The 13,842-nt window shown below is 42.7% G+C and overlaps 1 protein-coding gene across 3 annotated transcripts in view; it reads left to right on the top strand.

Moving 5' to 3' along the window:
* MTMR2 (myotubularin related protein 2) overlaps positions 1-13,842 on the top strand; it is a 63,091-nt gene continuing 49,249 nt past the window's right edge. Inside the window, exon 1 of one of the 3 annotated variants that reach the window (XM_066175716.1) lies at positions 1-171. In XM_066175716.1, the coding sequence (XP_066031813.1) occupies positions 89-171 (83 nt within the window). In that variant the 5' untranslated portion in view covers positions 1-88. Of the gene's footprint in view, positions 172-514; positions 588-13,332; positions 13,479-13,842 lie in introns of those variants that run through there. The other 2 variants (XM_066175719.1, XM_066175717.1) reach the window with 2 other exon arrangements.

The raw sequence follows: 13,842 nt of genomic DNA, 5'->3' as shown, positions 1-13,842 counted from the left end.
GGGCCAGCATGGCCGCTTCCCGCCCCGCCGGGCGCCGGGCGCGGGGCTGAGGGACGCGGGGACACCGCCCGCCGCGGGGCCGCCCGGCATGGAGGGGAGCTCCAGCTGCGAGAGCCTCGGCGCCGGGCGGGCGGCGGCGGCGCGGCCGCCCAGCGGTGACTCGCTGTCCAGGTACCGCCCGCCGCAAGAGCCATCGCCCCCGCCCGCGGGGCTCGGCCGCCGGGGACCACCGTGGGGCGTGCGGGCAGAGGGAGGGAGCGGGGAGTGGCCGCCAGGGAAAAGGAAACCGAAGGGATGTAGCCGGTGCTGCTTTGCTCCCTCCGTGGACAGCAGGCTCCTGCGTTTCCCCGGGGTCGGGTCTCTCCTGCTGGGGTGTCCCTGCGCTGGGGGTGGATGTGGGGTGGCGGAGCAGGAAGGGAGGCGTGGGCTCTGCTCGGCTGCGGCACAGCCGCTCTCTCTCTTTCAGACCTTTAAGCAGAGCAGGAGATGCTACCTCCACCAGGCTCTCGGTAAATCCCTGCACAGGCAAAGCGGTGGCCCTGCCCTTGGTACCTGCGGTGGAGGCATTTGGGAGATGGGCAGCACAGGTAAGCGTTGCTGGAAGGGCAGGTGGGCCCCCCGCTTGGGACCTGCCTTTCAGCACGCTGCCGTGCCCACGCCAGGCCTTGTCCTCTTCAGGAGCAAATTTCCTTTGGCCTGTTGAGTGTCTGTGGTTTTGCCATCTTGTTTTTTTCTGAGAGCATGACTTTGCGGTCTGAATGGCTTGTAATGCCCTATGGGTAATATTTAAGGTCCTTAAGCCACGGAAGCTAGAAGGAGACTTTTGTGTTCTTCCCACCGTCTGTCAGCTACTAGTGAAATTCGAATTTTGTAATTGAAGGCAAATCCTGCTTGGGCCTTGTGTTTGATGGAGAAGATTGCAGTAGGGTAGCAAGGGTAGGCACTGGGAGACTGATTGGGCTGGTGGTGTGCGAAGCCCTGGTGTTGTGGCAGAGCCCGGGGACAGGATATCCTGATGGCTGCTGAAGGTTGTTCTGTCCCATTCTGGCTGCCCTTGCCATGCCCAGTTTGTAGGATCACAAGATAACTCAGGCTGAAGTTATCCTGATCACAGGATAACTCAGCATCCCTGAGTCCAACCTCCTGCTCATACCAGAGACAGCTTTAAGATCATATCAGGCAGGCTGCTTCTGGCTTTTATCCAGTTTGGTCTTGAGAACCTACAAAGATGAAGTGTACACAGCCTCTCTGGACAGCCCATCAGCATCTCCTGTGTATCTTCCACTGGCACTGGGGGCACTGGGGCTGCCTTTTTGGTCCCCCAAAGCAGTTTCTCCACACAGGCAGGGGTGTTCCAGCCCCGCTATCCCAGTGGTGCTTCCCTGTACTCCCTCTAGCTCCCTAGTGACTTTCCTGCACTGTGTGGCTAATACCTGGATGCAGTATTCCAGAAGTACTACTGAAAGCTGAGTAGAGGAGGATCCTTCCCTGGATCTCCTGGCTCTGCCTCTGTTCTTAGAGCCCAACATGCCAGTGGCCACTTTGTTGCCAGCATCTTAAAATTCCCATGCTTGGCTATTACCCAGCTGCTCCTCAGACAGGCAGCGCCTAGTTTGCCCTCGGATTTCTTCATTCTTGAGTCCTTCATGTCTCCTGACCCTCATTTCACCCTTCTTCATCCAATTCTTCTGTTCCCTGCTCTTTGTACTGGTTTCCTTGCGCAGTTCTACCAGTGCCCTGCCAGATGCCTGCAGGCTTCTTTCCCCCTTACCCAACTGACCCAATATATTCTTCTTTTTATCTCTGCGTTAGCTCAGGCAACTTGGACCCGTCTGGAGGTCATTCACTGTAAGAGGCCTATGGACACTAAAGAGAGCTTAACTCAGAAGAGCCAGTGGCTACAAGGAAGCTCCTGTTTGGCCTCTCGGCAGCATGCCCTGCACAAATGGAACTGTGGGGAAATTGAGATGATAAATCTGTTTCTGTTGAGCATGCACAAAGCTGTGTCCTCCCAAGCCCTGGAAGGCCCAGACTCTAACAGATTTCTTGGGATGTAAAAAAAGCCTATTCAAAAGCTTTCAGAATCTCAAGTCTCTGCTTGAACATCTAGCACCCATAGAAGAAAGCTAGCCGGTTGGGGGGCGTTTAATGTATTCCAAACAAATTATAGGTATTTGAAATAGATTTATGTTTTTCATCTGTAATTATTAATAAAAATACCCTCATCTTGAGTTGGTGTATGCTGTGAAACTTTTTAGTTGTTTCAAGGTTAGGGCAAAATTAGAAGAAAATAAAACTAGGGTCTTGTAATGAGAGATGCCTGGTGACCTTCAGAATGTTTATTATCAGCTTCCCTTGCCAATCTAGTGATGCGTATGCACAAATAAATAATTGTCTATGAATTGGACAGTAGATTGATTATCATCAGGGGTTTTTTTTAAGGCTGTATTGCAATTTGATTTTATACATCAGAATAATTCTCTGAAGCTAATTGGACTGTTTGTATGCATTGAAATATACTTATTTTAATCTCTGTGTTTGTGATCTAACAGCTAGACCAGCTTCAAATTGTATCCTATGACACATTTTCACCAAATGTTTTTGTTTAAAAAGAAGTTAGCTTTGGGGATGATGTGAGGAACACAATGAATCATGAGGATGCTGTCATCAGTTTTGATAATCCATTTTATTTAAAAGGAACAAAAATCAAAAAATGACTCAAAGGTCACTCATCCCAGAATCGCCATTACCTAGCCATGTGACGCCTTACTGAATTGTAGTTACTGAATTGTTTTATGCAAGATTTAGAAGACTTGAAAAGGTGTTAATATTAAATACATACAGCAGTGCATTCTTTGGGTTCTCTCAGCTCCTGGTTGGAAATGTTACTATTTCTAGAGTTAAGATTTAGCTCCTCAAGTAGACATGCTTGATAGAGTTTACTTGTACATAAGGCTGCTCACGTTTGAATAAGTGTCTTGAAGAACATTATAGGTTTGTCTTTTAATAAAGCACTTCAGATATGGCAATAAGGGCACTTTGACAGTGAAAGCTGCTTTGATACTTTAGTAGACCCTAGTAATGTGCAATACCTGTGGTCCTTGAGGAAGATGTGGGAATAATTAAATGTTACCTACTTTCTGTCCCAACTAGAAAAACATTTGAAAAACTCCTAATGAGACTTAGAGTGTAGTTGTTTGTACAGGGTAAAAAATCACCAGCTCTCTGTGAAAACACCGAGTTAGTTTCAGATGAGCAGGTCACAGCTAATTAACTCAGCTGCCCTCATGGTTGTGCTGAAACAGCTGTTCTGCTTTTCAAGTCTCAGCCGTCTCACCCAGTGCTGGCTCTGTGTGGCACAGCACCGGGTTCTGCCGCTCTCTGTGGTTTCCAAAGGTCAGTACTTAGGATGGGTATTCCCCTTCCATCCTGTCATCGTGGAAGACACATGACCATGAGCCAGCTGTTCAGAAAGATCTGTGGTGGTATTTGACTAGCAGCTTGCAAGAAGTGTTTGTGTGTCTGCAGTGTCTGTCCAGGAACAACCCATGAGACAGAGGAGTGAGGTAAAACACTAATGCAAGCATTGGATGAGCTACAGTATTGGTTATATCCAGAAGAGGAAGCTTTTCTCAGTGTTATGGACTGCTTTTATAGCTCTAGAATGGCCTGAGGATCCTAGGTGAGTGAGTGATAAACACAGTTCAGCTGTGCTGGTTATTCAGACTTCTTCCAAGACCACTCTTAAAGTGAATATGTGGGTGGGTTTGTTGTATTGTTGTTTTTGCAGATTTGAGGTTGCATATGGACCCTCTGACCTCTGGAATTCAAAGGAACGGCCAACAAAATTCCACCATAATCTTTTCCTTTTGTGAAAGGAAAGCCAGATAGAATTGTGTATGACTTTAGCAGAACACATGATTTTAGGGAAAAAAAGTGGTGGCAAACTTCATATATTTACTTTACATGAGAAGTGATTAGGCATTTTGTTCATGTAAGTCTATGTGGCTATGTTCTGTAGTTTGTGAATGTGCATACAGCTCTCTGTATTCCTCAGAAAAAGCCTATCACAGTTCAGTCTGAACAATGGTCCAGTAAGATATCTAAGAGGCTTTCTGTTAGGTCTGCCGAAGATAAATTTGTATTGCCTGTGCAAAAGTGTGGAGGTGATTGTACTGTAAAAAAGCTGCCATAGGAGATGTCAGTGATATTTCAACATCGGTATAAAATGAGAGAAAGAAAAGGCAGTGGGTAGGTGTTTCCCACCAGCACGACTGTAGCAATGCTTGATGTTACCGCTTTCTTGGTTGCTTTTTATCACCTTTGTTCTGGTGTTTATCATCCCCAGAGGTCTGCAGACACGATGTATCCTATGCACTGCACTTTTACTGAAGCATATGAGAGCAATCATGCTCCTTGTCTTTATGTTTGTAGGGATAACTCTGGAAACATAAACTCGGTGTAAATCAGTGCAACAAGGTCTGTTGAACCAGTAACTCCATGAGGTATGAACTCCCCCCTTGTCTCAAATAAGGCCCTGTCAATACCTGGCTCTGATTTAAGGCTGTGTTGAAGGAATTCTTTCCCCGTGGGTGAGAGTGATGCTGGAAGGAGTTGGGTCTGTGAGCTGTTGGCTGAGGAGGGCTTCAGCTGTAGCACCACATTGCTACCAGATGTATGAGCTTTGCTGATTGAGTTGTTTTGTGATGAGTCATTGAAGTTAGAGTTTGAAAGGGAAGATTTTTGCCAGTTCTGGTGTTTGGTGAAATGCGAGTAGCTTTCATTTTCCTCATGGGCTTTGAGAGCATTTCTTGCATTTGATTCCTTGTAAGTGCAAAGCAAGATTTCTCAAGAGTTGTTACCATTAAAGACAAGTACATTGCTGACTGAGTGTTGATAATGAACTGGTTTTGCACCTCAGGAGCTTGACACTATGCTTACAACCAATTAGCGGCTCCAGATGGGCTCATTATCATTGATTTTAATAAATGAGTGATAATTTCTAACACTTACTTGCCACTGTAGTCCATTCTGAGACAGGGGTGTTTTTTCTGGTGTACTGTGTATTGTGAAGATAAATAACATTTCTGCCTGCATGTAGATTAGCAAAATGAGGAGAATCTTTTTAATAGGGTTTGGGGCAGAAAATAATGAAAATAACATTTAGTGAAAAAGACTTTGTAGCTTTTAATTTATAGCAGTGAACAGAAACCATTGCCTCTAAAGAATTCACAAATTATTTTTACAAGCAATCTTTGCCATGCATGTTTCTGCTCCTGCATTCAGTAGAAACCATTTCTGCTTGTCTCAGAGTGTGAGACCTTCAGCTTAAATGTTTTCCTCTGTCAGGCACACGCACGTCTCTTGGTCCCAGTTCTGACTGTTCAATAAAATGCTTTTTATTGATGACAAAATTATTTGGGTTTAAGCATATTTTCCATTTGAGAAAATAAAATACAATTGACACTCACCTGTTCATTGTATTGTAATTAAGGTTACACTGGTGTTTAAAAGCCTCACTGGAATTTGCAGAATTGCAGTTCCAGCTGCTGTTCAGATGGTGACGTTTTCTGTGTTGAGGAGTTGGGGACCAGCTATGTAATTGTGCCTAAGCCAGGACTACTCTATTTTTAATAATGCCTGGTGGGTAGTTTTACTAAGCTCTTGGAAGTGAAGTCGAGTACTGGGACTCCTTGCTGAGAGATTGGGCACAGTCTGAGATAGTCTAAGGATGAGATGAGAAACTGCAGTGGAGACATGAGGCAAGATCTGACAACTGGCAAGGCGTGCAGCTAGGCTCAGAACACGACTCTCTTGGGTCCCATCAAGCGCTGCCTTCTCTGAGGAGAGATGGTAATGCTGTGTTGACTAGCAGTCTGTTTGCTAGACAGTGCTGAGTTGTACACGTAGTTCCTTGACTGCAGGATATTTACAGCATGGGCACAATTACAGAATCTGAATTTTAAGATTGTGGATGACCTGACAATGTCAAATTACACAGTTCCTGTCTGTTGCATGATTGTACTCCTGATAGGTGTCCTGATACCTGTCCCAAACATATTTTGTTACCTATTTATGATGTTTTATCATCTCCCTTCATTTTCTAATTCTTTCACATCTCATGTGTACGGGCAAGAACTGCATTTGGGAAGGTCATTATATCTCTTGAATGGCTCAGCAGATCGATTGTCCACATCTTCTTTTTCATTAATCTTTTCCTGATGACCTGCTTTACTGTTACTGGTTTTTCAGTGCTGAGGGTATCAACAGTGTAAAAAGAGACCTGATCCATACACCAAAGGGCTTTTGTTGACTCAGGAGTTGGACTCGGTGATCCTTGTGGGTCCCTTCCAGTTCAGGATATTCTGTGTTACCAGAAAGCTTAGTCAAGGAAAACAAACAAGAGGCCTTCATTAGAAATGAAGGAAACAGTCCAGAGGTCACCTTGATATATAGGTGTTATGTACAAGTGTAGCTGTAATACAGCACATGAAAAAGTCTTTTTGTTTGTCCATGGGAAGCCCATTCCACCATGAGGGAAGAGTGTGACAGGAAGGGGATGAAGTGTTTGGTTTGTAGAGGTGTCTAGGATAACCCGGGGAAGTGAGAATACAGGAGAGACACTGTCACAGTAATTACCCCATTTTAATTTTAAACTGAAATAACATCTGGTTTTTTTATTGCCCCAGTAACTGGGAACTAATTGAAGAAAAAAATCAGTCAAAGACAACAACAAAAAATCAGTGGAACTTTTCAAGTATTTGCTTTTCCCTTTCCTACCATCTGTAGTTACTTTTGCCAGAGAATGTTCTCACTCAGTAATTTTCCAGTGATTGCAAGGTAGCTCTTTTTTTTGTTTCTCTCTTGCATCTCTGCTGCGTGAATTCTTTGCCATTGATTTCTAAACCCTGATATATTTGAAGAAGAAAAAGTGTTAGCAGTTTCTGAGTCCATAACCCCTTCAAGGTGATTTTCTAGTAATTTTGTTAGCTCCTTACAAATGCGCCCACTTTATAGATCAACCTTCTGTAGTTTTCTGGCCATGACTCTAGAATCATTAATGCTGGGTCACCCAATGATTCAAATTTGATCTGGGGCAGGTGTGGGTGTGTGATCATATTTCTGCTGAACTATTTGGAAAAACAGGAGTTTATGGGTTTGGGTTGGTGGGTTTTTTTGGGGTTTGTTGTTTTTTTGTTTTTTTTTTCCTTTGTTCTGAGAAGACTGGCAACACCTGTTTAGAATAAAACAACATTTTTATCTGGATTTATTTACTGTGATGTGGAGACTGCATGTCCAGACAAAGTGTTACACTCAAAACCTTGTTCACAGCCAAAAAGGCAGTGTGTTTTTATATAGCAAAGAATTTATTCTTAGCGTAACTGAATTTTTGGAAGTCTAATCATGATTAGTCCGGATGCAATTATTACAGAAAAATAAAGAATAATAATGCAATTAAAACTGTGGTACCTTTAGTTCTTGGTTTCTATCCCTCTTCCTGGTGTTACGTTCACCCCTCTTCTGTTCCTCTGGGTTCCAAGGTTGCTGATTTTATTCTGGTAGTGGGGAGTGTTAGAGCAAATTGTCAGCATCTGGAGTCCTTTCCTGGGAGAAGTATGAGGTTCATCATGTTGATTCCTTCCTCCCTTCCTTCCTTCCTGTAGGATCCCCCTGGGGTCATTTTAGTATGTTTGGTGAAACAACTTTACACCTATCTCTTTTCTTCATTGGTTTGCAGTTCCCCGTTGCATGAGGTTTTGCTATATATAGTTTCTTTAAGGGTATTAGATACTATTTCTTTGTTCTCTTTGTTATCTCTGAAGCCAGTTTTGTCCAGCTCCAGGTCTGCATTTCTTTGGTTGACCATTGGTGATTCGTTTATGGCCGTGGTCTCAGGTGCTGACCGTGTGCCCCATTTCTCATCCTGTGCCTCTACTCTTCCATGCCACATCCTGTGTCTCCGCTTCTGCAGTCCTCTGCTGTGGTACCAGGCAGTTGTATTTCTCTCTAAAAAGTTACTACATTAGTGGTAAATATTCTATAAAGAATAGCTGCTTTTTACTGCTGTCTGTGCAAAACTGTGGTTGTACCACACACAAACAAAAATAAAACGGGGGATATACATACCCGACCAGTTACAGAGATTGTGGTCACACCTAAACCAGTTAAACCAAAGCTACAAGCAGGCCAAGAAAAGTTAAATCAAACCAAAAGTGACACATCCTGAGGCCTTGAAAATTCACTACAAAGCTTGTGGTCTATGAAGAACAATGGCAGTCCTGAATAACAGGGCTGAAGGTTAACTATTTTCTTCTGTACAAAATAGAACTGCTGGGGTGAATATACCTCTGATCATTGCTTGTTGTTTTGTGATCAAAGTGTTCATTGCATTCTTTACCCTGGTACAAAATGAACTGATATACGAATTACTGAGCTGAACCACAGCCTCATTTGTACCTTATGCCTTTAGTGAAAATAAAGCATTTGTGCTGTTTTAATTGCTGTTTTAATAAATCCTGCTATTGACTTCAGTTGATATCACTGCTCAGTGGTTTTCTTGAAGAGGAAGATTGCAGACATTGGCAGTGGGATTGCCTTCTCGAACAGATTCAGCTAAATCTGCCCAGGAAAGGGCTGGAGGCTGGGAATGAGTTTGGTGCAGTTATGAGATTGAAGGGCCTGTCTGCCTGCTGTGGAGAGCTGATGCCTGAAGGTAAGGGCAGATCACTGGGACCTGTAGTACCAGAGATGAACTGCTGAAGGATGACTGTCAAAACCAGTTGATTTAAGCAGCAAATGGATACCTTTAACAAATCAAAATTGATCAGCATCTCACTTGTAAGTAGAACCTCTCTGACTGAAAAGAAATGAAAAATGTGGCATCTTCTGCTCATATTTTACCCAAGCTGACTTTTGGATTAGACTGTTCTTGAAAATTCAGGCTGTGTCTTCCAGTCTTAGAATTGATATCTCACTCCCACACTGAAAAGGAGCCCCCACACCCTATGAGGGAGTACTTCCCTAGTCTTTTTCCTCAAAGGTGAAGCAGCATGCTAACAGAGTAGGCATTAAACACTGGGGTGTGAGAAGGAGGATATGGGGGGACTATTGGTGGATGTGTTCTGGCTTTGTGCCAGCAGTCTTGGGACTTCAGTATTCCCACTTGTTTGGGTACACCTTCTACTGATCACTGCTGTCTAGAGTACCACAGAAAGATACAGTTTCCCTTTTTTGTTTAAACATACTCTGATTCTAGATTCTACATTCTGCTTCCACCTTTCATACAGAAAAATACAGACATTTTGTATGAGATTTTTCTCATCTGATTTGATTGATACAGTGTTCTGGTAGTTTCTGGGTTGGTGTTTTTTTTTTTTCTTTTTTTTCTTTTTTTTCTTTTTATTTCTTTAGACAATGAGGAAGAATGAGTCATCTCAGTTTCTCCACAGTGACTCTAAGTAGAGCCTGCAGTGAGTAACTCAGATATGACCACCTACACAGAACTCCCTCCCCATCATTGTGGTAAGGGCAAAGAGAGCATTGAATTTGGGTTGCTCTCAACTCCAAAAAAAGGAAGGAGCTATTTCTTAACTCACAGCATTCCTCTTTTTCACATGTTAACTAAATATATTGGTAACTGAGAAGAGAGCAGAGATTTGTAGTCTGGTTTCCTAAGCCCCATTTCTCCATGTATGTGTATATATCTGTCTAGTTTGTCCACTAATAATTTTTCTAACATTTGGACAGTTTTAGCCATGTTTGACAGAGGAGTGAAAATAGTAACTTTTTACAAGTTTTGCATTTAAACAAAAATGCTGATAGGAAGGGAGGGCACAGTAGTTCTTCCTTTACAGAAAAAAAAAAATTGTTTGATTTTCAACACAAGGGAATACCTAGATGAGAAGAATGTCATGAATAAGTGAAGATTGTTTTGAACAAAGCTTCTCTCAAGTTGGAGAAATACATTATATTCTCTTTTTTTTGCATTTCCTTCTTTCCTTTGCATTCTCTGGTGTCTGCAAAAGGCCACATTCAGTTAAACACACAGCAAATACAAACTACTCTGGCACAAGACACTGATCTTCAGGAAACCAGGGTAGGATCTAGTTCAGATTGCTAGATCTCCATGGGAAGTAGGTATCTAAAACCTCTCTACCCTCAGCAGAATCTGTACACTCCACAAGTAATTCAGTAGAGCAAGATGAGGGGCCACTCCAGGAATGCTGAGTGGTTGTCTAAACTCCACTGCCTGGGTTCCCCTTGGCTAAGTAGAAGCAAAGACACCTGTGTTATCCACCAGCCAGAGGCAAACCATTCTGATCTCATTGATCCTACTCCTTTTTGAGTTATTTGGTTTTTCACATGCACTGATTTCTCCTTGAGGAAGCAGAAGTGGCAGGAGGAAGTGGCTGTGGGTGATCTTAAATTAGCCCTCATTTCAGATGAATGAGAACTGTTGAACAGAAAATCCTCACATGAGCCTGCATAGTTTGTATTCCTCATTTCACAACTAGGCAGAAGAATTTGAATGACCTTTGTTTTCAATATGTACTGTAGAAATTCTTCCGCATGTTGAGATGGAGCTTCTTGTGTTTTAGTTTATGGCCATCACTCCTCATCCTGTCGTTTGGCACTACTAAGATGAGTCTGGCCATCCTTTTGGCACCCACCTTGGAGATACTGACAAGATCCCTTCTCAGTCTTCCCTTCTCACACAAGTGCTCTGTGTTTCTGGAAACGTGTTGTCTCACATGGAATTTCTGGAAATAAAGCCCCTAAATCATTGAATATTTGTCTGACTTGAGCCTTGAGATTTTGCTAGGGACAAATTTCACACAGGGGCTGAACCGTCAACAGTATAAAGGTGGTCCCAGTATTTTTTTCTGAGCTGAATGTGGCAGAGCGCATGGCTGCGTAGTGTCTGTGAAAGCTTAGCAAGGTGTTAGAGTTTTTCTAGGTGATACAAGACTCTCTATTTATACATCCTTTCCTCCTTCTTTTGATTTTTCCCAGGATGGAACAAGCAGTGTCATTGATTAGTAAATCACTGGTATTTTTAATTCCTGTGGGTGTTAGGTTTATTGGGGTGAGGGCGTTGTGTGGTATGTTTTTTAAAGAAAATCAAAAAGTTTAACAATATGTGTTACGTTCTAACTAAGGTGTTTCTTAAATAGGGACAGAGGAAGAAAGTGAAAGAAAAACTGAGACAGCACATGAACTGTAAGAAGTGCACGTATATTTGATTAATCTAAACACAGCTGATTCTTAGTACATAACTAGAAATTGAGGCACTGCCAGAATACAAATCTAAGAGAATTATGTCTGTCTTTTTATTCAGTTCTTATTTCTTTCCTAAGGTAAGTACTTATTAATGTAATTCTTGTTTCTCTTTCTTGCCTTGATCAAGTTAATAGATTTTTCCTAAAAAATAAAAATTAACAAGAAAACGAAAGATTTGATGTTCTGTGTTTCCATTTATTTTATTTCTCCTTGCTCTCCAGTTCTGGACTAATTTTTGCAACTTGGCATGGGAATGTCTGAATTTGCATCAAAATCGTGATAGTTTTTTACTTGTATGTCTTCCTCTGGTTTCACAAGTTTTTAAACAAAGGGTGTCAATGTTTATAAGATAGATGTAAATATCAATTAACTGCAAGGGTAATTTTGAATTGTATGTAGGATTTCCATCATGGCTTTTGCCTTTATTTGAAGTACTTACGGAGACAGTTAGATGTTGCCAGCTCTTTCTCAAATGGGATGCAGTGGGAAATCCAAGTTTGCTCTGATGTAGGAGATAGCAGTACCACCCAGGTGTTTTAGTTCTCTGCCACAGGACATCCTAAACCCTGGAATCAGCATTTTCCACAGGCAGGGCTAGGAGACAATGGGTGTTCTTGTAGCACCAGGAGACACTTGAAGTTGGATTTGTGAGTTCCCGTGTTGGCAGAGCAGTCATGCAGCACGGAGATTCCCTTGGCTGAGGCTGCCTGGGCTGGCACAGGGAGAAAGCTGTAGGTCAGGACATGTGCTGGTTCATCGCTGCCCAAGAGATCTCTTCCCAGATGTATTGTCAATCAGCGATCTCCCTGATGGCATTCTGTCTGTCCCTGTGCAGCACTGCTTCAGCCATCTGAAGCTTGAGGTACTGGAATGTCTCCACCTCAGCCATATTTTTTTGGCCTAGAAATAGTTTTCTCAGGGCAGGCAAGATCTTCCTCACTTCCAGTTTAGTTCTGCCCTCTGTAGCATCTGATATTTGAAAACAAAGGCTCTAGCTTCTTCTGAACAATACCAGAGATGCCAAAAAGCATAGCAATAACCCAGTGTGTAGGAAGGCACAGACAAGAGCAGGTGGGAGCACTGTTCTAGCAGACAAGCTTGTTTGTGTTGGCAGTAAACAGGACTGTGTTTTGAATCTCTCTTCATGTTATAGTCTTGATTTATGTTCAGTGCTAAGGGCGTGGTTATTGGAAACCCCTAGGCTTTGGAGCACAGACCCAGATGTGTGCACCATCTCTCGGTCTGTCAAACCTTCCTCCCAAGGCCTAAGCAGAGCCAGATAGACAGGGCTGCCTTTCCATTGTGTGTCACCTGGGGAAGGTGGGATGCCTGTCTTGCCCACCACTCCCTGCCCAAACTCATAATGCTGCAAGCAAAATGCTTGTGCTGGGGTGGATTTTGCAATCCAAACATTTCCATTAGGAACTGGAATCACACCAAAATACTGGATTAACAGCCTGTTTTCAGAAGGTAGGAACTAACTTTGCACTCTCTGATATGGGCTGAAATTAAATTGGTGGAGCAGAGTCAAAATGTCAGTTCTCTGTGGAAGTCTAACAACTTCTTGAATTTTGCATCATCCCATACCAGCTGGGATCTTGTTAGAAACTGAACTTCCCTTTTGTTCCTCTCATGAATACAGATCATTTTGTAGTTACTTTTCTTGTGCTGATCAGAGAATATTGGTTCAGGGGTCTCATAGCTCCTGTTCTTCCTGTTTTTTACCTTCTGGATTGTTGACTCACGAGAGCATGATACTGTGGGCTCCTTGCTGTTATTAATTACATGATGTGTATTGGTTTGTCTTTGGGCGTTGGTCTTTTTTCTTGTAATCTTGCAAATATTTTAAACAATCAGCCTATTGTTTAGCAAGTGCTCTACACACACTGTAGGCCTTTTGTGAATTTCAGTTTAAAAAAATATAAAAGAATGACTAATGGAGCACTAACAGTGCTTGTGACACTGGAGTCCATTGTGTAACTACTGAGAGCAAAATTTGCATTCCTAGAAAAGCTTGTTCACGGTCAAAATATAGGACATTCTCTTTATGGCTCATGGGAAAAGATGTACTGTATATTCAGCTCAGGATGCTACTTGGAAGGATCAACTTCTAAAAAATGTCATTTTCCTCCTTTGGAACACTGAAGTCAGACTGCGACCCGGCTTTGCTTGGCAACAGAAGTGACTTTTTCATTCAGGCAAGTGACATGGGGGGGGCTATTTTAGGTCCGTCACATACATGCACCATGATTTGTTTGCTAAAATGGCCTCTCTTTTAGGTGATGGTAAACTTTGACATTGATGGCCCTTTTGAATAGCAAGAGTACATTATTATATAATATAAATGTCTGCCCTCTCTGAATTCCAGAGGCAGTGTGGCAGTCTGTGCTTTCCTTTCCTTCAAAAGTGTATTTGTTTATGGCATTTAGTTATTCCCCTCTGAGGCTGTCACAGGTCAAGCAGAGGTTAAACTGGGATCTTTAAATGTTTAGAAAAATTGTGAGTTCCCGTCAATTATAGCTTATAGCTGGATACAACTTATAGCTGTCTGTCCCGCATTTC

Source organism: Chamaea fasciata, unplaced genomic scaffold, assembly GCF_029207755.1.
Source record: "Chamaea fasciata isolate MVZ Bird 193981 ecotype frontalis unplaced genomic scaffold, bChaFas1.0.hap1 SCAF_2, whole genome shotgun sequence".
Classification (NCBI taxonomy): Eukaryota; Metazoa; Chordata; class Aves; order Passeriformes; family Sylviidae; genus Chamaea; species Chamaea fasciata.
The sequence above is the reverse complement of the archived record's forward strand: the minus strand, read 5'-3'. Positions and strand labels throughout refer to the sequence as shown.